Raw genomic sequence first — 25,310 nt, 5'->3', positions numbered from 1 at the left:
CCTCAATGGAGGTGTTGGGTATTTATAAGGTACAACTTGGAGAGAGGGACTGTCAACACAGGTCCTCAGAGATTTGACAAGGACATCGTATCAGGTTGATCTGACTGGTCAGTGTGGAAAGCTGTGCAAGGGCAGTGGTCAGATACGGACGGCGGGTGTCAGAGCAGCTTTATACCATTCCAATGACCTGTGTCAGACGCCCTTTCCCGCTTTCAGTAATTGTTTATTATTCCGGTGTCACCTCGGCGTACGATCCGAGGTTCTTAGCCGAAGTGATAAATAGGTTGCATTCACGTTGGTATTCAACGTGCCGATGTGAGGCTTCAGGAGACTCCACAGGATAGGACCTCGGACTGGCAGAGCTGAAATGGCCATCCTCACTGAGCCCCCCAAGCTTCGGGAAGAGCGAGGTTGTGGTCTCTAGAGGTCGTCACTTCTCGAGGCTAACAAGCGTGTAGAGCACGGAACATGGCAGCAATGGGTTATGAGATCCTCTGTTTCTTTGACGCCTTCAAGGGGTATCATCAGATTGGAATGAGTCAGGAAAACCAAGAAAAGACGGCCTTCTACACTGACAAAGGCACTTATTGCTACACTACCATGCCTTTCGGACTAAAGAATGTCGGAGTCACGTATCAACGCTTGGTCAACCAAGCATTCAAATCTCAGATCGACAGAAATGTTGAGGCCTATGTAGATGATATCCTTCTTAAAATCCTAACGACCTCCACGTTTCTTTCCGACCTAAAAGAGGTCCTCGAGGTCCTCCGGAAGACGCGAATGATGTTGAACCCCAAGAAATGTGTCTTTGGGGTCATTTCGGGGAAATTTTTGGGCTACCTCATCTCCCGGCGGGGCATAGAAGCGAACCCGGATAAGGTGAGAGCAATTCAAGAGATGTCTCCACCTCGGTGCATCCGTGATGTCCAGAGGCTCATCGGGCGGTTAGCAGCCCTGAACCGATTTTTATCGCAGTCAGCTTCTAAGGCGTTGCCCTTCTTCAAGGTACTAAAGAAGGCAGATAGCTTCTCTTGGATTGAGAAATGCCAACAGGCCTTCGAACAATTGAAGGAATACCTTCACCACCTCCCAACACTCACCTCACATCGTCCAGGGGACAAGTTATTCTTGTACTTATCTGCTGCGGTCGAAACTATAAGTGCCGTGCTAATAAGGGAGGAAGGAGTACAAATGCCTGTCTACTATGTCAACCGAGTCCTCCGAAGTCCAGAGACCAGATACACTCCGGCGGAGAAGCTCGTGCTGGCCTTAATCCATGCAGCTCAAAGGCTCAAGCCCAACTTCTTAGCCCACCACGTTTGCCTAAGAACTGACCAACCACTCCGGCAAGTCTTATCACGGCCTGAGACTTCTGGACGCCTCACTAAGTGGGCCATTGAACTGGGAGAGTATGACCTATCTTTTGAACCTCGCACGGTAATTAAAGCTCAGGCTCTTGCAGACTTCCTAGCCGAACTCACCTTCGATGAGGTGAATAAGACCACTCAAGATACTACTCTAGCTCCCGCCGAACTGCAACGATGGGTCTTGCATGTAGACGGCTCGTCCAATAGTGAGGATAGTGGAGCAGGCTTGCTCCTTGAAAACCCCCAAGGAGAAGTGTGCTCATATGCCTTAAGATTTGACTTCGCTGCCTCTAATAATGAGGCCGAATACGAAGCGATCATCGGCGGCCTGCAGCTAGCTCGTAAGCTCGGGGCCGCGCATATCTTGGTCTATAGCGACTCCCAACTCGTTGTGTGCCAAATACTGGGTGAATACGAGGCCAGAGAAGAGGTGATACACCGCTACCTCTCTAAAGTCCTCCAGTTGGTGACGCATTTCGAGTCCTTCGAAATCCAAAGGATACCGCGGTCTCAGAACAGAAGGGCTGATGCCCTCTCCCGGCTTGCGTCCACTTCGTTTTCTGATTTGAACAAGACGGTTCTCGTGGAAGTCTTGGTCGAATCGGGATATATTGGGGAGGTCGTATACCCCATCTACCCAGGGGACACCTGGATGGGACCGCTGGTTCGATTTTTTAGCCGGGGTGAACTTCCAGAGGACCGAGCTGAGTCCAAGAAACTGCCACGTAAGGCAGCTCGGTATGCTGTTCGGGACAACTATCTGTACAAGAGGTCATACCTCGGCCCTTGGCTTCGGTGTATTACGCCGAAAGAAGGTGAGAGGATCCTGCAAGACATTCATGAAGGATTTTGTGGTGCTCACGTTGGCTATAGGATGCTAGTTAAAAAAGCCTTACTGCTCGGATATTTCTGACCCACCATGAGGGTAGATGCCCAGGTCATGGTCCTTAGCTGTCCCTCTTGCCAGTATCATACCCCCGAGCACCACCAACCGACCAATCTTATGATCCCTATCACCTCGCCATGACCCTTCGAGCAGCGGGGAACTGATATCATTGGCTCATTCCCCAGGGTTCCAGGTAATTATGCTTACGTGGTGGTGGCCGTGGACTATTTCACCAAATGGGTTGAGGCCGAGCCTCTGAGAAGCATCACCGGGGCGGCTGTTCAAAAATTCTTTTGAAAAAGTGTGGTCTGTCGTTTCGGCCTGCCCCGGGTGGTCATCTCGAATAATGGCAGGCAGTTCGCGGATAATCTTTTCAAGGCATGGTGTGAAAACTTGGGGATTAAGCAGCATTTCACCTCGATTGGACACCCTCAGGCAAATGGACAAGCTGAAAACTTCAACCGAACTCTCCTCCATGGCCTCAAGACCAGGCAGGATTATCCTGGATGGAAGAGCTCCCCAGCGTGCTGTGGTCCTACCGGACTACGCCGAGGTCAGCAACCCAAGAGACCCCGTTTTCCTTAACTTATGGGTCCGAGGCTGTCGTCCCCACCGAATTCATCACTCCCAGCCCACGAATGGCTGCATACACTGCCGAGATCAACGAAGAGGAACGGCGAGTTAACCTCGACCTTGCCGAAAAGAAGCGCGATATGGCCGCAGCCAAGGTCGCCATTTATAAAATATCTTAGCTGGCTACTACAATGCCCGGGTCAAGCACTTGCGATTCAATCCGAAAAACCTTGTTCTCCGGAAGAACTCAGTCAGCTGAGCTGAACCTCAGGGAAAATTAAATCCCAAGTGGGAGGGACCTACCGTGTTGTCGAGTCCAGCCAAAATGGATATTGTAAATTGGCCTACCGAGATGGGTCTCGGGTGCCCCGAATTTGACATGCCGAAAATCTCAAATTGTATTACCCTTGAAGGGTACGTACTTTCAATCCTAAGTTTTAAGTTATTTCTCACTTAGTTTCATTCCATTACAAGCGAAAAATAAGGGGACAAAACAGTAGTCAAGAGAAGAAAACTGAACTCAATTAGAAAGAATGCAAAAATATGAAATCAATTTTATTGAAGTACGGAAGATGGAGGACCGAGGTCGGCTACCCATGACCTCGGCCCTAATTACAAAAAAGGGATGCTTCTAAGCATTCCCTGCCCCGGAGCCCTGCCCTCCCGTAGTTCCTCCGCCCGCCTCGGCTTCCTGCTGCCCTTCAGCTCCTCCGCCGGCGTGGCCCCCTTCAGCGCTGTCACCATCCAACTCAAACTCCTGGAACCACTTGTTGAATTCGGCACGGATATCGGCTAGGTCTTTTCCAGCTTGGATACCCTCAACCATCCGGTCGCACAGTTCCTTGGCATCCTCATTATAGTGTGGAGCGCTTTGAAGGGACCCCAGCTGCTCAGAAGAAAGAAAGGACGTCGCATCGTTAATGGCCGACGTATAGCCGAACATGAAACTCGGCAGGGTGAGCTCGCCGAGGTCATGGGTGGAAGACTCCGACGTCCGGAAGGCTTCCACGGCAGTGACCCCGGCCTTGTCTATGGCCTCCTTGGTCGACTGTTCTTCCTAGGCCATTCTTTCTCTCTCCTCATCAAGAGCAGTCACCAGGGAATTGTTCGCGACTTCGGCCTTCTTCTTAGCCGCCTCGGCCTTGTCGCGCTTCAGCTCGGTTGCCTTCAGCTTTTCTTCCAGGTCGGCAATTTTCTTCTGGAGCTCAGCAGGAGGCTCATAGTTTTCCATGAGTTTTCCATAACGTTGGATCATCTCGGCAAAGAAGGCCGTGGTGGAAGCCCATGAGATCGAGGCACTTTGCATTAGCTCCCCTGGGGTGAGCTTTCTGGCATAAGTGCTATCTCGCGGCAACACCGAATGCACCAAAAGTTCCTGAGCGACCAGAGGGTTCATGCAGCGGTCGTTGACGTTAATTTCCCACTCCGGACACCAATGCGCTCCGGGGTGCCTTTTGTCCTCCTCGGCCGCTTTGGAAGGCACGTGGTGGAGGTTGAACAAAGATGACCCCGTGACGGGGTTATCCAGGAATACGGTCACGCCCTGACCCCGAGGTGGAGTGGCAATCGTGACCCCACGAGAAGGGATTCTCACAGAAATCGCCGAGGCTCGGGAACCTCCTGGAGTGACCGAGGTGTGTGAGCTCTCGCCCACGATCACCACGGCAGGTTCGCGGTCGCCCGTCGCTGCGGTGGTCTTCTTGGTCGGCCTGGTAGAGGGCTCAACAGCATCCTTACGCTTTTTGGTTGCCCTCTTCACCACTTCGACGTTTCCCGAAATTATCAAGTCAGAAACCTTCACTACTGCAAAGGATGAAGAAAAGTTAGTTAGAATTTAAGAAGGAAAAACAAAAAAGGGGAAATGGAAAAGTACAAGGTTTTTGGAGCCTAGTAGAGAAGAAAACGGGGTGATTCGAGCTGATCAGTGCTCGGCTGATCCCGTCTTTTACAAGCACAACTTCGGAAAAGTCCCAACAGTTAATTCTGAGACCTGACCCCGTTAATTTCTGAAAGTTGCGCTCCTCCAACTTGCCCGGGGACGTCTCTTTGACCGAGGTGGGTGGTCTCCACCAGAATTCCCTGGGAAAGTCCTCTGCCGGAACGAAGAAGAAATTTCTTTTCCACTCATTTATTGAGCTCGGAGCATCCACCACCAACTTCGGGACTTTGTTCCCGAAGTAGAACCAACCCTTCTCGCTCCCGCTGTTCTTCAGCGAGTAGCATCGGCGGAAGAGGTTGACAGTCGGCTCTATCTTTTGGTGTCGGCAGAGCAACTGAAAATCGACGAGGACTCGAATTGCATTAGGGGTGAGCTGGGTGATTCTCACCCCCCAATACCTCAAGCAGTCTCGAAGAAATCTTGTCGTTGGTACTCTGAACCCGGCCTCCAGTTGGTCCACGTAAATGGCTACCCTGCCCTTCGGTGGTAGCGCGGCTGACTGGTGTGGCCGGGGCAGATAAATGCTGTAGTCCCTTCTCCAGGGATATTTGCGCACCACCTCGGCTACCGATGCTTGCTCCATGACACTGCTGAAGGCTGGCATCTGGCCATAATTAAGAGCATCAACGTTCGGAGGAGTAGACGGCTCTTGTACGCCCTCATCCATACGGATCTCATTCCCGAGGTCATCTTTGTACAGGATCTCGGCCTCGATCTCCTCAGGCTGCCCCGCAGATGTCCCAGCTCGGTGAGATGTCTCCGCACCTCCTTCCCCGACGTCGGAAGCCGTCTTCTCTTCAGAGGGGTCAGGCCTCTCTGCCTCGGTAAAGTCGGGCCTTACCGTCTCCTTGTGTGTACGAGCCGTTCTAACCATTATTGCAAAAGAAAAAGAAGTAAACTTAGTTTGAATAAACTGTTTTAGAAATTGCCGAAGTGAAAAAGCGCAGGAACAGGGCTCTGAGGTGATTCAAGATTTTTGGTGAAGAATGAGACGGTTAAAAGGGCCCCTATTTATAGGCAACTGGGGGAAACCGAAAAGGCGGCACCTTTGAGCTTCCCTAGAGCACCCCTCTCTCTCCTTATTAATGAAGATACTGTTCATCTGACAGTTGATTTTACGGATCCGACGTTATAACTGACAGCCATCATTTCACCCCTCTCTCAGTCCCATCCATATAGTCCTGACGTGTCCTTGCTGTGTTGCGTGTTCTATACGACGTTAGCTTCGGGAAGGAACGGCCTCGGGAAACCACGACCTCGCCCTTCTCGAGGCTTGGGGGGCTTGGTGAGGATGATCATTTCAGCCCAGATAATCCGAGGCCTCATACTTTGATACCTCCTGAGGCTCCACCTCGGCCCGTTACTTATCGAGGTGATCGTACCCTGCGTGCCACCTCGGCTGTAATCTCTAGGCCATTAGCTGAGGTGACAGCTGACTAATGGACACCTACAAAAGATAGGAAATGATTCCTGATATGCCTGACGTATGATGGACAGCTGGTCTGACACACGCCGCCTGAACCTGGCGGCGTGTCCAATCAAACCTTTTCATAAAGGCCAGTCAAATCCACCAGATGCACTGACCATCTCCGATCTCTAGGGACCCGTGCTGCCAGTCCCTCTTCCCAACAAATCCCCTATAAATACCCAGCGTATCTACCAAGAGGGGGGATGATCAATTTCTGGTAAAACCACTCTAACTTCACCCATTACTTTTTTGCTACTCTATAGCCGAACTGACTTAAGCGTCGGAGTTATACCGGGGGATTCAGACCCCCCTCATAACTTTAGCAGGTGACTTAGCTGAGGTGATCGCCACGTCCAGAACATTTCTCCAGTTCGAAGGGCTCACCTCAGCAACACAGAAATCACCTCTTCACTATACAGCAGCAATGTTCCATGATATTTTTTTGCCCATCTAGTTGCAAATCAAATGGATACAAGATAGAATGGTACCACAAGACATGAATACTCATTGAAGGTGGTCATTTCAGCTCAGCTTAAATGCCTCGGCTCCTTTAAGCCGGCTCCCTCTCAATAACAAGGCTTTGCTTGTTCTCACCTCGGCCTACCATACCGAGGTGAGTCGCACACCTGAGTTTCCACTATTCATCTCGATCACCTCGGCCACCACGGTGACTATCATGAAGTTCTACTGTGCCTGATGGGACCGTTGAAATCAGATCACAGACTGACATCTGCAGAGAGACGGGACGTCTGAAAAGGCCTGTCCTAACACGGATCCATCAAGACAGACTGACATGCTCAATCTGTCAGGTCCTAGAAAGTTGAATCTTACTGTCATTCCTCCCAATTGTTCATTCCTCCCAATTGTCCCGTGTAAATACGGGAATTTCAGTCAGAAAACACACAAGAAAAGATACCTGGTAAGAACTACTCTCTGGAAATTCTTGCTAATTTCCATCCCAATCAAAACTAACTAGATCGTCAGCGGAAAATCGGGAGATCCAGCCCCACCTCTGATAATTTGAGCAGGCGACTTCCGTGAGGCCGTACACACACCAGGAGATCATTCCCGCCTTTTGGTACCGCCGGTTGATCCGAAAGTCACCTCTTCACTCATCAATGTTTGCTGTAATTTTAGCTGCTAAATTGAAAGGTTCTTCTGAGAGATCTTGAAATAGAATCACTCCTAGTAAGTGCAAGTCCTTGGTTCAAGCATCTTCCCCTCTCAAGGTATATGCCTTTGGCACCCAACATCAATGGAAGGGTAAATGTCTCTGTCAGGCCAAGTAGAATTTGGTTCATGTTACAGGCTGACTGAAATTAGTGACTAGAGACCAGGTGCGCCATGGCAATTGGGCTATCAGGGTGAGGTGGGGAGAGCCGGAGAGGTCGATGAGGGCCTGTCATGAGGGCTACCGGGTGAACTCGGGGACAGCCGATGTGGGGCCTCTATGAGTTTACCGTACATTTTACTTTTGTTCAATAGTATTGAGTTTGTTTGGATATGAGTTTATTTGGATGATTTATTTGAGATAATTATTGTAGCACTTTTTGTGATGTAATTTATGTGAGATGAAAAAGTGATTGGAAAGATAAAAAGTGATTGAAATTTGTGAAATAAATTATTTTACTTGCGTTTGATAACATAATTTTCTAAAAAAATAAATAGAATTTATTTTTTTTCGACACGATAAATTCTATTTTACAACTAGAGTACTCTATGCTAAAAGAGGAGGCGCTAAAGGATGAGGGATCTAAAGAGACCAAGGGAAACAACTAGAATACTCTACATTAGGAGAAGGGGGACCTGAAGAAGTCAAGAGAAACCTGGTGAACCACCACATGTCAAGACTACGCGCGTGGCGAAATATTTTCAGGAAAGTCTGGATATTAGAATGCAAACCAAGTGATTTGATCTTTTGACCTACACCCAAATAGAGCTTTAAATCTCTCTTGGTGGCTGACCATTTTAGGAGTAGTTAGTTAAGTAAAATTTGTTGATGCTCTACAACTTTATTAATACTAGTAATAACTCACGTGTTTTGCACTTAAATACATCTTTTCAAGATATAAAACCTTTAATAGACTAAATTTCTGTGTAAAACTTTGATTGTTGTTATGAATATAAACTGAGAAACTATATATTGAATAAAATTAAGCAATTGGTAGTTGTACAATGCATTTATTGTATACAAAGTAATTAGAAGTTTATTGTGCATTCTACATTTATTAAAACTTAGAAAATGGAAGATTATCATATTTAAACTAAATTGCTGGTATAATATTGACTAAGAAGCCATATAATAAACAAATTAAGCAATTGCCAGTTGCACAAAATGCTTATTATATACAAAGCAATTAAAACTTTATTGTGCATATTACAATTATGAAAACTCTTAAAATGGAATATTATCGTATCTAAATTAAGTTGTTGCATATTTTATTTGGATTGTGACAGTAAACAGGGGAAATTCTCTATGCCATCTCAAACCAGTGCATGCAACAAAACTTGAGCAAAATAGTTACTAAAACATTCTGATTTGGATACAACAAATTTTTATCAATTTCAGTAGTTGTAAGCCTTTTATGTTGTAATTTTTTATAATTATCAATAAATTTTTTTGGGAGTTTTCTTAATTAATATGATATAATGTAGTGAATTTAATCATCAATTAACATTTTATTTTTCCATTGATTGTTTATGACATTTTGTCTTCTCATTAATCATAATTTTCTTCTAAACCAATACATATATAAAATATAGTTAACTTTAATTATCATACTTAATTATATAATAATTGGAGATAATTTTAATACATACAATAATTGGAAATGAGGGATATGATTGGTGAATATAGTTGTAGATGGGTAGTTTTTAATCTTAATTACCAACATTTTTGAGATGTAATTTTTTTTTATTTTTTTCTTATTAGTATCATGATTAAAATGCAATAACTCTCATTAAAAGGTGTGTAATAACTCTAATTAAAGAATATAAGGGTAATTTAGTTGCAAAAACTAAGATCAAAATATGCTCACATTCTCACACTTCCTGTTAGCAAGTCTCGTCATACTTTTTATATAGGAATGATTCAAGTAAGTGCCAAACGTTTGTCACTAGAGTGTACATTTTTTGTTGTAGCATACGTATTGTAGATAAGGACGGAGCCATGCTTTGCGAGAGTTGACAACTGCCCCGTTCAACTTTGCAAATTTTAAAGATTAGGTGGAAAAACAGTTACAAATTTTTACAAATTTAATTATAGTTGTCTCCCCTGAAATTTAGAAAATGTCTTTTTCCTTTAACATTGCCCTCGATATTATGATAAATTCCCAACTTACCTCACATTACCTTCTAGATGTCTCTACTATGATACAATTATTTTGGAGCTATTACAACACAAACTTAGTTACTACTAAAATGACTTAAAATTTAAATGCAAAAGAATACTCGCAATAAAAAAAACGTAATCGTAAATAAAGTTTCTACTTTGTATATTAATAACATCATATTAAGTTTATAAGCAATAAGTCATGACTCCACTCAGGGACGCACACAGAATTTTGGTTTAAAGGAAGCAAATGATCAAACACTAAGTAACAAAATATTATCAAAACAAATGATGAATACTAACTTGAAATCAAAGTCTTAAAACTAAAGTTTAATAAACGATAACTAACAACTAAATGTTTTTAATAATAAGAGACAAAAGCATAAAGTAAAACACGAAAACTAACTTATGAAACAAAATCACATAAATATTAACTAAATTCAATGAATAGACATTAACCCTATACAAATTAACACAAAAATTCAAAGATACAAATTTAAGATAAGAACAGCTGATAAATTAATAATCATAAAAAAAATCTAAGTCATAAATTAATGATTGTGAATCAAAATATAATACAATTGTAAAGGAGAAAAAATTAGACTTTTCTTGAAGGAAAGATAAATACTTGCTTGTTCCTTTGGATGTTACTTTTTGACCTGATTGAATCATTGGGTATTGGTTTTTGACTAGTGCATCAAGTTGATTACATATAAATATAATTCTAAACATGGTTGAATTTCCTTTTATTTATCAATTATTTGTTTTCTTACCTTAACTATGTTGGATCCTTAATCCAACATTGGACTTATATGTAAATAATTATTTATTGCAAATTGTCAATTAAGATTAAACCCAATTAAAGTGATCAAATATAGTTTGGACTTAATGTGTCTAATAGGGTGTGGGCCTTTAATGTGTAGAGACTTAAGGGTTTCTATTTCTATGATGGGCTGAAATAGGGTTCCAAAGGATAACAAGAATGTTACCTATAAATAGGGTCATGGTCCCCAGGTCACACGTATTTTTATTTTATCGTATTTTCTAGTATCACAAAATTGGCCATTTCCTGATATCCCATCGTCAGGAAAAATACCAGAGAGATACTAAAGGAGTCTCTCAAGGATCGGCGAATACGTGTAGACCTGGAAGACCACCCCAATACCCTTAGAGATTCATATATCAGTTTGTCGATATGAATCCAGGTACGCTTCCGCAATTTTATCAGTAATTTATTTCTTAATAATTGCCGTATTGATTTTGGGTTTAATCTGTGATGGTTTTCACCAAAGGTTAAATATAAATAACCACCCTAACAAACTAATGTAAGGATATACTAAATACATTAAAGTTATAATGAAATTTAATATATATATATATATAAGGAAACTATAGTGAGGTATTACAAAACATGTTTTCAAAGAGAAATTAAAGGAGGTAGATGTGTTAACTAATCTTAAAAAAAAACTTAAATCTAATGCTCCATATAGCATTTTGGAAAATTTTGAAGATGGCTGCCCTGGCCACCCCTTTTGTGTCTGTCGTTGTCTCCACTGATTGTAGACCCTCATCGTAGTAATTGGAAAGGCTCCTAACCCCTGAAGTGGGTAGCTCATTGTCATTACAGCACAGCCAAAATTGTAGTTGTAGACAAATTCAATGCTGGAAAACAATTAATATTTACTTCCTCACTTTGCTCCTTCATTTGTATGCTGTGACGATCCCACCTTCCCCTATGGTGTATCCAATGGTTTGGCAGAATTCCTGCCCAATTCTCGCCAGGACTCACTACATTCACTTCAATCAATTATCAAAATAACCGTTCAGACATCCAAAATAACATTTAAGTTTTATAATTCAACCATTGATTCAAGTTTAATTACAAACCAAAAGTGAAATGTAAGATACAACATCAAATATTTAAAATATATTTTATCTACCAAAGTACAAGTACAAGAGGGTTATACACTCTAGTTCATGCTTATTTGTTCTGAACCTCCACTCCTGTAAGGAAAATAAACAAAAATGAGCTAAAAGTCCAATGAGATTTCCAAACAAGCATTCAAGCAATAAATCACGAACATATTACATTTAGCAATAACCAACCAAGGAAAACATTTGAAGCATTCAAATAATAATAACACATTCAGTAGAAGGATACGTGCTTATTTGGAGTCATTCATTTATTTAGTCATTCAGTCTCCAACTATTTCTCCCTTATACCTCCGACATGTGAAAATATTTGAAAATAAAACTCTAACAGTGATCATTTCATTCAGTCAGTCATTTCATTCACTAGCCAGTACTCCACCAGACTTCATGGTCATGCTCGAGTATACCAAAACAGTGGCCCAAGGTCACCAACCTACCCGACCGAATCTGCTTCTGGCTCGAATAGGCTAGCGACGAAGGGCAAGGGTTTAATCCAATCAATACGGTACGGTACAGTACAGTACCGCATGACTTACATTCATGCATAAATAATGTTCAATCAGTTGATCATTGAAAACCCATTTTTACTTAGGTCAAGTGCGATAAAGTATACACTCACCCATTAAAAATCCATTTAACAATCATTGGAAAGCATTTAATACTCAAACACATACACAACATTCCACTTAGTCATTTAAAGCACAAACATGCAAGGAACACTTACCACTTGATCACCATCGTTTCACTTCAACCTTGGTTCGTCCTCTTGGACACTTTCAAGTCATGTGATCATGTAATCCATCAAGAGTTTAGTCACTTAAAGTCAAGATGATGAGAAAATATGAGATTCGAAACTTCACTTAGCAACCACAGAAGTTACAGGTTTAACCCTAATATTAAAAGACCAGAAGGGCCATGGTTCCTTATTTAAATCAAGTTCTTATCAAGTTCAAATCAAGTGAAATATTCATGCATGCTAAGGTTAACAGACTAAATATTTCAAATGAAAATATACAGGATTTAACCAAAGAATGTCAGGTTTAAAACCCAGAAAAGTTTTTCTAAAGTTTTTCAAGTCCCACTCAATCCATTTGATAAAATTCCCAACTTTAGTGATATTCTTTGAAAAGATATAATTTGAGTTCTGTAAGTCAAAAAATCATAAAACTTACACTGTTAGAAAATAGACTCGAAGCACTAACAGACTTTAGAAGACACCTTCATGAAATTCACCTCATAGATTAGTCAAATTTCAGTTTAAAACTCACTACTATCACAAGTGCAGAAATAGAACAATCATGATTTTTAAGAAACTTTGTTGATTCGCTAGTATTTAGAGAAATTGAACCAAACCCTGAATTTTATACTGTTGGAAGATCTATGAGTCTAGTTTCGTAACAAATGGAATTCAATTCTAACTTTTCTAATGAAGTTATAGCAAATTTTCCAAAATTGCGCAGAGCCTCCTGTGAAAATTCTGGCAAGCAAATAGTTTGAGGTTTTTCTCCTTTTAAACCTCTTTGTTTTGGCTCAAAATCAACATACATATGAAGAGCAAGGTTTTAACAAATGTCTTGAACAAGACTATATCAAAATTACCACAAAATTTCTGAAAAGAAAGCTGCAATTCCTTCTCTCCTTCTTGGCCAGCCACAACAGAAATTTTCCAGCAAAAATCTCCTTCAAAATTCCCAACTTGCTTACTTAATTCCATGGCAAATGCACTATATCTTACAACTAACATGTCATGAGGCTTATGACATATATTCTTGGCAAGAAAATCCATCACAACTCCACATATATATAAAGCGTCAAGTAACTACATCAAGGTTGGAATTTTACCTCTCAAAACTGGAAATTTGCATACCAAGACTAAAATTCACATATCAAAATTTAAAATTTTATATCAAAGCTAGGATATCTCTTATGAAAGCTGGAAATTTATCTCAAAGTTAGAAAATGGAACATTAAAGTTGGAAATTGACCAAACCCTAGCAACAACTTCATCAAACCCTAGCAAAACCATGAAATTACCATAAACATACTTCCTTTAACTTCAATCATAACATATCTTGCATAAATCTCAAGAAACAAGTAAAAAGAGATGTTATCTAGAAAATTTACCTCAAAATCCCAAGTGACAAGCAACTCAAGAGTTCTCTTCATCAAATAACTCCATCAAAGGCTCACCTCCAAGCTTAACTAAAGGTTTATTGGAGTGAATTAAGGTTGGTCTTTGGATTCTTCACAAATCAAGCAAGGAAATCAAGATGAACTTTGGAAGTTTTTCTCTCCTATTTCCCTCTCTTAATTTCGACCAAGAGCAAGAAAAAATGAAGAAATTTTTTGTTAAAATGCAAGAGAAAGACTAGAGAAAAGTCTTCGTCTATGAAAGCTTCAAGCGTTGACACTTGGCACTGTATGGTTCCATTCCTATATCTTTGTTTTTCTTGTGTCTCTAATAACCAATCTACCTTGTATTCATCTAATACACTATTAACAATTCTAATCACATAGTTCCTCTAGCACCACGCTCATTTTTGTCCACCAAATATAATACGCACACCTCACTAATCAGTCAATCTATCATAATATTCTACGAAACTTAACATGCACCAAATTATAAAAGAACAAAGAGAAAAATCTTGACTTAATCTTGACTTAAAATAAAAAATATAAATTAATTTTTTCAAAAATAAAAAAAAATATAAAATAATTTTCAGGTCTCACACATGCTGCATGCTGAAAGAAATACAGTAGCATGCAGTATCTTTATGCTTCCAGTTTCTTGCATCTCTTCTACCAGTTCAACGCAGAACTAAGAATGCCCTTAGCTATTCCAAGTGTTTTATTCAATGATAATCACTAAGAAAGCAATGGATTCTTTCACATTAGATTTTATTTACTACAACTAAAACACAATGAAAAGAGAAGATAACTTCACATGTTTATTTATCCCTTTAACCTTTGTTTTCAATGACAGAGGCTAATTTGGAGAAACAGCCCTAGGTTTCTTTTTTTCTTTTGATATTTAAATACAAAAAGAAAAAGAAAAAAATCGTCCCACCAATAAATAATTGCTTCTATGGTGCAAAGCTGAGTCATCTTTGCACGGTGGGAAAAAGTAACAGGAATAGAACAACACAACTAAGTGGGCAAATGATAGACAAAAATGAAAATTGTAGCTCGGGCAAAGTGCTCTTTATGTCAATTTCTCTGTAATAGAGGAAGTTCTAGACAGGCTAGAATCGGTAATGAGCAAGGGGCCCACAGTTTTGTTTTTTGGAACTTCCCTAAAATAGGGCCTGTCTTCTTTCTTTTTTTTTTTTTTGTTTTTTTTGTCAATACATAGCTTACTACACTGGAGGGGAAGAACCTGAAGAGATCCAAAGATAATTCGAAGGGGACTGAACCATCACCGGATCAAACGGGTACACTAAATACCCGCCTGAATTTTTTAAACAAGGCCACACTTAATTATGACAAATTGGTGGGAGGCAACCCCATCAAGATTTAATGCTTTGGCGGTAGCCACCAATTTTTATTTTTTGGAACTTCCCTAAAATAGAGCCTGTTATGGAGAAGGAATAAAGATGCCACTTTGCTGTCTTCGGTTCTAACATCCGTGAGATCTTCTTGACCCAATGCAACATTCCCAATTATTTTATTGTGGCATCTTTATCCTTTTGGGAACTCGGAAGACATTTTTATTTAGCATGTACAAAATTCATTAACTTAGTTTAATCTAGTGTTAGATCCCATTTGTTCCACATTATCATGAAGTGTATGTCTTCTATCTATTTCTCTAAAGAGTTTAAAGTATATCAAGTTCACCTTGATTTAACGCTTTTTAAACACCTAATGATTTATTGTCACGTAAACTTTCTTAAGTATTATATTATAATAACAATGCACCTACATTCACTAAGTATTATTTATTAGTTAATAGTAATGGATTTTCTTGTTGAAACCCATCGAGTGTTTTATAACTAAAAATATACATATAGGTCTACATTTTTTTCTTTTTCCTAATCTTTTTTTTCTAAATTTTCTTTACTCTCTTAATTTCTTCTAGTATTTGTTAACTTTTTATTTTTAATGAAAAATATCAATTACATTGGTGAATAAATATTGATTCCTTATTAAAATAATAGTCAATCACAAAATGAGCCTACGATATCTATTAAGTCATTCTAGTTAACTTTAATCAAATGATAAGTATCACTATGAATAATTTTGAAACTCTTTTTTTTTGTTTTTTATATATATATATTTTTAGTGTAAGCAGGAGGACTCGAATCCGAGACCTCTCACTTACACTCCCTCCCCCCGTACCATCCAACCCGACCCTCCCCCCAATTTTGAAACTCATTCCTTAAGGAACCAACTTACCGAATGCCTTCTAAGTACATGAAATAAATTGACTTATGCTAAACTTGGTTGATGGTAAAATTTGTGTAGATAAATTTTTTGTGAAAATTCAAGAAATATGTGATGCAATCCTCAAACTATGACTAATTTTTTTTTAACCTTAATGTTTTGAGAGTATGCAAAATGAATCAATGATCAATTGCAAGTAAAGAAAAAGAAAAGTCAACGAACAATTGGTACTTAATATCATATTAGTGCGTAAGACACTTTCTAGGTGTGCACAAGTAATCAAAATTATGGTTTTTTTCTAAAAATATTATTCATGAAAATTAGTTTTTGTCAAGGATATTTATGATATGGTGATTTTTTTGGTAATTAATTTCAATTGGCCAATTACTAACATAATTTAAGTTCATATTTTAAAACAGGAGGGAGTGTAATTAATTAATTGACACAACTACCCTTGAAATCATAATTTTTTATCTAAAGAAAAATTAAATACTGTTAATAATAAAGGTATAAATGAAAGTTTAGAAAATATTAAGCGTGTGCAAACACTACATGATAATCCTCCTAATCTTTAACTTTATCTATTGTATAGATAGTACAAAAAAGGTTTAATATTTTCTTTATTGAAAGTAGATATACTAGTCCAAATGCATGTCACGTGTATTTTTTTCAAGCTAAATTCAATTTTGGATTATTTGTTATGCTTATACATTGCTACTTAGACTTATTTATTTAGCGAGTTTTGATTTGATGGATTCGAATGACTCATTTAAATCTAAATCCAGATTGGAACTAAAATATTCATGGGTTGTTAAGTGAAGAATAAATTCTATACTCACTGACAATGTATACATCGTTGCTGTTGGATTTATGACGTACGTGTAAAAGTTCGATTCCAAATATAAATTTTGCATAGTTGTCATTTATCCAAAATTGACAGTGTGTACGTTGTCAGTATATAAAATATAGAATATTAATCCTTAAGCGAATCCACTAACTTTCTTTTGCTTTTTTGTCCTTCTCATTCTCTCTACTTATTCCGAAAATTCAAGCAAAATTTTCAGTTGTTGCCTAACTAATTCTCATGTTAATACCTAAATCTTTTTTTTAACTCCAATGTTTGGCAAACAAGTTTTTGGCCAAGTTTGTCTTCTACAAGTTTTTTAACAACTTTAACTACACAGTCATCTCAAAAAACTTCTCAAAATTTTTAAACTATACACTTCAAAATACCCAAAAATTTACACACTTCAAAAATTTTTCTTACAACTTCTACATTAAATTACAATAAAACTTTAGACAAACACTCAAAAAAATTCATTTAACAACCGGGGCTAATATTTCATTAGTTGACACTTGTCACAATCATCATTGTGTCATGGTACGAATTTTCTTTGATTCTTTTCTTTTTCCGTTTATTTGGATAAAAAATTTATTTACTAACATAATATGTTTTAATTTTTATTACAATAAAATATTATTACTTACGTTTAAACAATATGCAGGGACTTCAACTCCAACATGCGCATATGCAAAAATCTAATTTTCATCCAATTTTTAATTACACTTTTGTTTTTTTTTTTTTTCGACAGTCTGAATTGACTTTTACCGAAATTATAAACCTAATCCCAGAACAGTACTCAAAAGCCGGCAACTCTTGAGCATGTCCCAGGGACTTATAACCCAACAAACCCCAACCCCAACCCCCGATGTGGGATATCAAACCTCCACAAGGGAGCCTGCCCTCGGACTCTTTTGAACCCGCTGACACGGACTCTTTCAGCCGAACTTATTCGAACCCTCACTCCCCCACAGAAGCCGATGTCTTTTTTTTCGACAGTCTGAATTGACTTTTACCGAACAATACTAACATTTACTACTTTTGCTAATTGTCATATAATATAATCACATCTAAATTTCCAGTTCTTCCAATTATCTTTACACTCCACTTAATTAACTTATCCTTCTACAATACTTATGAGGCATTATTTTTTCTTGTTTCAAGTGCAAAATTGCAACACTATATTTGAAAAGTCCACCGTTTTCTTAATACCCAGTCCTCTTTTTCTTTCATGTTTCTTTGGTACCATTCACTTTTTTATTTTCATTTTTGTTGGGGCCCACATATCTGGAGATGATAGGTCGTAATTTTGTTATTTATTTTATAATTAATTTCCCCCGTTACTTTATCATACGTGAATTAATTGTCAAATCTTACTTATATTTGGTATTTGTGCTTATCACAGGGAGTTGGAGTAAAATGTGATAAAAAAATACAAAAATTGTATTGCAAATACTGCTTGGCGTGGTCGCGTCAACCCAGATCTCAACATGTGCAGAAGGTTCAGGAAAGACACACAACACTCTGACTCTCATTTGGAAGTGCAAAGAAAGGAGTCAAATTGGTATCAGGACTCCTATCTTTTTGGTAGCTTTTGGAGAGCCAGCAGCGGAGGAAGTCAAGGGAGACTAGGAGTCTTCCTTTTACTCCTTCTTGGTAGCCGAATAGGAAGTGCAGATGAGATAGGAAATAAAAAGAGAAAATAGCCGTCAATTTTGACGGCTCCTGGGCTATTGACTTTTACACTTTTTTGGTAGCTTTCTTTTCCATCGTATGGGCAGAGACTCAAGAAGGAACAATTAGCCATTCTTTGTAGTTTTTGCTTTTCTTTTCCTTATTCCAACGGACTGGTCATCTTAAAGGAGAGACGATGTATGCAACAATTAATTCTGTAATTTTGCGTGGTTTCTCCTCAATGGGATGAACTAAATCCTTTTTTTTCTAATCAAGGAATAACGGAGGTTTTGGTTCATCTAAAATTTATGAAATCGGATTAATTTTATTTATTTCTCTTATTCGTATTTGCATTTTCTCTATTTGTAATGTTTATGGTTGTTTTGTTAATTAAATATCCTAGGCCTGGACATTAAATTAATTTAGTAACCTGATGTCGATTAGAGCGTTAAATCCGTAATTGTTTAATTGCTCTAAAATAGTGACAACTGACATGATTAGATTTGTGTCAGGAGAATACACAGGCTAATTTAAAATAACCCTGGTAGTGTGTTATTTGGTTAGAATAAGGTCCCTCTAATACGTAAGGCAATTGGGGAATTAAATCTTATGGGTGTACCTAAAATTATTTCTCAATTATGGTAGTGATTGACGAGCGTACCTCAGTCATCGACACAGTAAGCAAGAGCTGACTGTCATCGCTTGTTTAAGAGTTATAATCTATTTATTAGTTAATAATTGGAATTATCTCTGCATCGATGATCAATTAGTTGAACCATTGCTGAAGTTATTTCTTGGCTAGACCTTTAGTTATTATTACTCTGATTTTAGTAATTTGCCATTTAATCTTTTGTTGACTATTTATTTTTATTCGAACCATTTACTTATTGTCATTGCTATAAAAAAAATCCTCCATTGTTACTTTGAACATCAAAAAGAGACAATTATCCTCAATCTCTGAGGATACGACCCTACTTGCCCTATTTACAGATTAATAAGTACTTGTGAAAAAGCCACCCATTCGGGTACATCGGATCAAGCAAACTTTTCGGGAATATGGTGAATCAAGTAATCTATTACACATCTAGAGTTCCTGCTCCAGTATTTAGAATCGGGTTCTGGTTACTTTAATTGGCAATTAGACTTATTTTTATTATTACACAGATACTGACAACCTATCAGGAGAGTTTCCAAAAATATCTCTAATTATTGGACCATTTTATGATGACTAAATGGACTCAGGGCAGGGACGGTTGCAGGGCAAATTCCCTCTTCATCAACAGCGCGTAACTTCTTTTGTTCACCGTGTAACTTTTTTTTCACAGATTGTATTTTCACAACACATAGTGGTGGGCCCCACACTTGACGCGAAAATCGAATTACCACTTGTTATGTGAGCCGCACATTTTTTCATGGTCCAATCTGGACCATGAACCGTGCAGGGACGGTCATCAGTATGACCGTCCCTGCCCCAAATCCTGACTAAATTTGCAAAAGGGCTCCCCTATGATATCAAAAGTTTTTTTTTAGCCACGTGAATTGCATGCTTCCTCCCTCTACCCGGCCCCACCAAGCACTTATTGGCTTTCTCATGCGTTCGCTTTCCACCGTAAGCCAAAACGAAATAATCTCCTCGTATATTACTGCAAACCTAACACGAATGTTTTCCGATTGGGTTGAACTTTGGACATGTGAACAAGGGACAGGGACGTCTGTTGAAAAAAATAATAATAATAAGGGACGTTTGGTTGAACTTTCATCCGATTTGGTGCAATAATTGTGCTTGTTAGTAACGATGTTTAGTGCAATAATTGCGCATAAGGGACAGTTTTGATTCTACAATAAAAATTCCGATCATTCCCCCCCCCACCCCCCCCACCAATAAAAAAGAATAAGGGACAGGGGCTATATTTTGGACATAGTGAATAAGGGGCAGGTGGAGTGTCAGGGTCAGCTCAGCCGGTGAATCCTCGGGGTAATCCTCGTGGGACGCGGTTCGAGTCTGGCTTCACATATCGCCTGGGTGCTCTTGGGGGACGGGGTACTCCAGGTTCAGGAAATTAGTCCGACAAAGTTGGGATATTCCTGGGTTGACAAAAAAAAAAAAAAAAAAAAAAGAAGGGATAGGTGCTACGTGGTTCTAATTTCGTCCACTAGTTATCAACTAAAGGCAAGATTAGCAAAATTTGTTTTTCCAGATTGTTCTAAAAAATGAAAAAAAAGACCCTTTAAATCATGTCTAATATCTCCTTATTATTAATTTTTTTAAGGTAGTTACGTGAAAATAGAGATTATATCTCTTAAGCTAAACTGCTTATCCACTAAAGGCAAGATTAGCAAAATGTGCTTTTCCAAATTTCTAATAAATTAAAAAAAGACCCTTTCAATCATGTCTAATTTTTAAAGGGAGTTACGTGAATAGAGATTATATCTCTTAACCTAAACTGCTTATCAACTAAAGGCAAGAACACCAAAATTTGCTTTTCCAGATCATTCTAATAAATAAAAAAAGACCCTTTAAATCATGTCTAATATCTCCTGACTATTTTTTTTTTTTTCAAAGATAGTTACGTGAGAATAGAATAGAATTTGAGTTGTATGATAAGTGAAAATCATAAAACAAAATCACGTGATATATCAAGGATCATGAACGAATCTATAGAGCAGCGAGAGAGTAGACAAGTCCTAAAAAATTGTCTGCTCGGATTCATTCTTTAGATATAAAAAGTTATGATCTCGCAAGATTTTTCGAAGATTTTATAAATAGAAAAGTTTTGATCTCACAAAATTTTTAAAGGGCAATGAGGGGCAGTCAAGTTCTAGAAAATTGACTACTCCCCGTAATATATTGAGACTTCTTTCCTATCAAAAGTTTGGATCACATAAACTTTTTTTAAGAGTTTCCATTAGTTACAACATTCAAATTTGTATGAAGCTTGCCCCTTCAAATTAAAGGTATATGCATCCAAACATTTCAAAGAACGAAAATTTATTCTCTGTTTTAAAATATCATGAGCTTTTTTAGAGTTTCAATAGAATTCGGTCATAGATTCTCCCGAGGCATAAAGTTTAACTCAAAATATCAAGGAGTAATCTTTCCTACACTGACAGTGTATCCACTATCAGCATTGGATGAATGACAACTATATAAAATTTGAATTTGAAATTCAATTTTTGCACACATGTCATGAATGTAACAATGATAGTGTATACCCTGTAAGTGCAGGAAAGATTTACTCAAATTATTAATCATGGTAACGAAGTTACAAAAATGAAACATACCTTTCATTTATTATGGAGAAAATTAAAATAATAAAATAGTCTCCAATCTCAATCTGTCCCTTGCAATCCATCTTCTGTTTTCATTTCAATCTAAAAGTATTGGTTAGCAACAATTCCAAGATTGTGAAAAACGTTGACAGATACCAAAATCAAGACAAAGAACGGTGCCTCTTTCAGGCTCTGGAAAACTTGACCACATATTAGTGATTAGCCATTTAATGTGCCATGGGTTCTCTCCTTAATAAGAAAACAAATGAATTGTGCCATATAAAGAGGGACATATATATGGAGATTAATGGTAGTATAGTGTTGTAGAAACAATATGGGCAGTCCACATGTTCTAGCCATACCTTATCCAGCACAAGGTCATGTACTTCCCCTGATGGAACTTGCCTTGTGCCTAGTGAAGCATGGTATCAAAGTTACATTTGTGAACACAGAATTTGATCACAAACGAGTCATTGAATCATTATCTGGTGAAGAAAATGTGCCTGACATGATGCATCTGGTATCTGTCCCAGATGGCCTGGAATCGTGGGAAGATAGAAATGATGCGGGGAAGTTAATGAAGGCGATTTTTCGTGTTATGCCGGCAAAGCTGGAGGCTCTAATTGAGAAGATAAATCAATCTGAAAGTGACAAAATCACATGCCTTATTGCTGATGAGAACGTGGGTTGGGCACTGGAGGTCGCGAAGAAAATGAAAGTTAGGACAGTAGCCTTCTGGCCCGCAGCAGCAGCTCAAATCGCTCTGAAACTCAATATTCCAAAGCTCATAGACGATGGAATCATAGACAGCTCTGGTAAGACTCATCTCAGCATAATACTTCTACAGTTTCATCATTTTCGTATAAGCACTTACTTCTTTGTAGTCATAAAACAGTAAAACAATACAAAGTTAATTTAGAATTGGAACCTATGAAGTTAAAATCATAATGCAAGCAAAGTATCAAACTCATAGGAAACAGGGTGGTGAAATTTGGTTGTGGCAAAATAGGTTGAAAGTTGAAAAGCATGTCCAAGTGAATTAAATTTTTATCAGTGCAACGAAATTTTTGCAGCAAAGGAAAAAAAAATGCTTTGCCAGAACAATGATTATCAAATTTGACCTTTGTTAAGGCAAATTTTGTGGCAGGAAGTGTCTTGAAGAAGCAGATGGTCCAGTTATCATCCACCATATTAGCCGTGGACTCTGCACACCTTGTTTGGGCCTGTATTGGTGATCCGACCACACAGGGAATTCTTTTTGATGTTATATTAAAAAATAACAGAACACTAAAATTGGCTGATTGGATTATCTGCAACTCAAGTAATGAGTTAGAGACATCAGTCTTCAACTCGTTCCCAGAAATGTTACCTATTGGCCCTCTTCTAGCTAGCAACCGGCTTGGAAAATCAGTTGGTTCCTACTGGCCTGCAGACTCGGATTGCTTGGCGTGGCTTGATAAACAGCCAGTCCAATCAGTCATTTATGTTGCATTTGGGAGCACCACAGTTTTTGACCACACACAGTTCCAAGAACTGGCTCTGGGACTTGAACGCACGAATATGCCATTCCTTTGGGTTGTGAGGCACAATTTAACTGCAGGAAAAGATAATGCATATCCAAAAGGTTTCAGAGATCGAATACAAGGACGAGGAAAATTAGCCAGTTGGGCACCTCAACAACAGGTCCTGAGCCATCCTTCAGTTGCCTGCTTCCTCAGCCACTGTGGCTGGAATTCTACAATGGAAGGTGTAAGCAATGGAGTCCCTTTCCTATGCTGGCCTTACTTTACTGACCAGTTCACTAACAGAAGCTACGTATGTGATGTTTGGAAGGTTGGATTAGGATTGGAAAAAGATGAAAATGGAATCATTGCACAAGGAGAAGTTAAGAACAAAATTGAGCAGCTAGTCACTGTTAAAGGCTACAGGGAGAGGTCCTTGGATTTAAAAGCAAAGGTTATGAATAGCCTTAAAGAAGATGGATGTTCTGGCAAGAATTTCAACAACTTAGTCAAGTTGATTAAGGATGATTAGAACAACTTATTGCTACATTAGCATATTTCATATGTGATTTCCTTCAATCAACCCGGAATTTTTCTTAGCTAAGCCTCGGTCTCTGACCTGTCCCCTCTTGTATTCTTTTCTTCGCAGGACTAACTATTATTTTCTGCTTTTATTTCCTATTTCAATTTCTTCCTTTAACAAGTTTCTCCTATTTGTGCTTCGCACTTTGCAGTGATGACTCTCTAAACTAGTGATTGCATTGGTATTCATGTGTAACCCCACGAGTGTAGAAATAGTCCTTTCAAACAAAAATACTATACAGCAGCAATGTTCCATGATATTTTTTTGCCCATCTAGTTGCAAGTCAAATGGATATGAGATAGAATGGTAACACAATACATGAATACTCATCAACGTTTGCTCTAATTTTAGCTGCTAAATTGAAAGGTTCTGCTGAGAGATCTTGAAATATAATCACTCCTAGTAAACGCAAGTCCTCTGTTCAAGCATCTCCCCCTCTCAAGGTATATGCCTTTGGCACCCAACATCAATGGACGGGTTAATGTCTCTGTCAGGCCAAGTAGAATTTGGTTCACGTTACTTCTTACGGAAACGAGAACTTGAACAATTAAACCTAATCCCAGAACAATACTCAAAAGCCAGCAACTCTTGAGCATGTCCCAGGGACTTAACTACCCAAACCCCAATCCCCCCAAGACCGATGTGGTTCACGTTACTGGCTGACTGAAATTAGTGACTAGAGACCAGGTGCGCCATGGCGATTGGGCTATCAGGGTGAGGTAGGGAGAGCCAGAGTGGTCGATGAGGGGCCTGTCACGAGGGCCACCGAATGAACCCGGGACAGCCGATGTGGGACCTCTATGAGTTTACCGTACATTTTGCTTTTGTTCAATGGTGATTGCGTTTGATGTAAAAAAAAAAATTTACTTTTTTTGACACGATAAATTCTATGTTACAACTAGAATACTCCACGCTAGAAGAGGAGGGATCTAAAGAGAACAAGAGAAACAACTAGAATACTCTACATTAGAAGAGGGGGACCTGAAGAAATCAAAAGAAACCTAGTGAATCACCACTGGTCCAGACCTTGCATGCGCTTGCAAAATATTTTCAGGAAAGTCCGAATATTAGAATGTAAACCAAAGATTTGATCCCTTGACCTACACCCAAATAAAGCATTTAATCTCTCTTGGTGGCTAACTATTTTGGAAGTAGTTAGTTAAATAAAATTTGTTGTTGCTCTGCAACTTTATTAATACTAGTAATAGGTCACGTGTTTTGCACGTGAATACATCTTTTCAAGATATAAAACCTTTAATAAATTAAATTTCTGTGAAAAACTTTGATTGTTGTTATGAATATAAACTGAGAAACTATATGATGAATAAAATTAAGCAATTGGTAATTGTACAATGCATTTATTGTATACAAAGTAATTAGAAGTTTATTATGCATTCTACATTTATAAAAACTTCGAAAATGGAATATTATCATATTTAAACTAAATTGTTGGTATAATGTTGACAAAGAAGCCATATAATAAACAAAATTAAACAATTGCGAGTTGTACAAAATGTTTATTATATACAAAACAATTAAAACTTTATCGTGCATATTACAATTA

General features: G+C 38.7%; 1 protein-coding gene and 1 long non-coding RNA gene across 2 annotated transcripts; one reads left to right on the top strand and one right to left on the bottom strand.

Annotated features, from left to right (window-relative positions):
- Positions 1-11,500: 11,500 nt before the first annotated feature.
- Positions 11,501-13,885, bottom strand: LOC140016409 (uncharacterized). The gene is made up of 3 exons (XR_011822807.1): positions 13,621-13,885; positions 12,221-12,312; positions 11,501-11,568 (listed from the first exon to the last, which is right to left on the bottom strand). It is a non-coding gene; the product is annotated as an uncharacterized lncRNA (long non-coding RNA).
- Positions 13,886-21,853: 7,968 nt separating this feature from the next.
- LOC113719715 (UDP-glycosyltransferase 83A1-like) lies at positions 21,854-23,866 on the top strand. The gene is made up of 2 exons (XM_027245004.2): positions 21,854-22,476; positions 22,809-23,866. Exons 1-2 carry the CDS (start codon positions 21,996-21,998, stop codon positions 23,693-23,695), a joined length of 1,368 nt encoding a protein of 455 aa, XP_027100805.2. The 5' UTR covers positions 21,854-21,995; the 3' UTR covers positions 23,696-23,866.
- Positions 23,867-25,310: the final 1,444 nt, after the last annotated feature.

The sequence above is a fragment of the Coffea arabica genome, chromosome 11c (genome assembly GCF_036785885.1).
Source record: "Coffea arabica cultivar ET-39 chromosome 11c, Coffea Arabica ET-39 HiFi, whole genome shotgun sequence".
Lineage (NCBI taxonomy): Eukaryota > Viridiplantae > Streptophyta > Magnoliopsida > Gentianales > Rubiaceae > Coffea > Coffea arabica.
This window is presented reverse-complemented; position numbering and strand designations above follow the sequence as displayed.

What these genes read in the sequence shown, in the direction of transcription:
- LOC113719715 (XM_027245004.2), top strand. Translation starts at nt 21,996, where the DNA reads ATGGGCAGTCCACATGTTCTAGCCATACCTTATCCAGCACAAGGTCAT. An exon ending in TGGAATCATAGACAGCTCTG is followed by an intron (nt 22,477 to 22,808) that starts GTAAGACTCATC and finishes ATTTTGTGGCAG; the next exon opens with GAAGTGTCTTGAAGAAGCAG.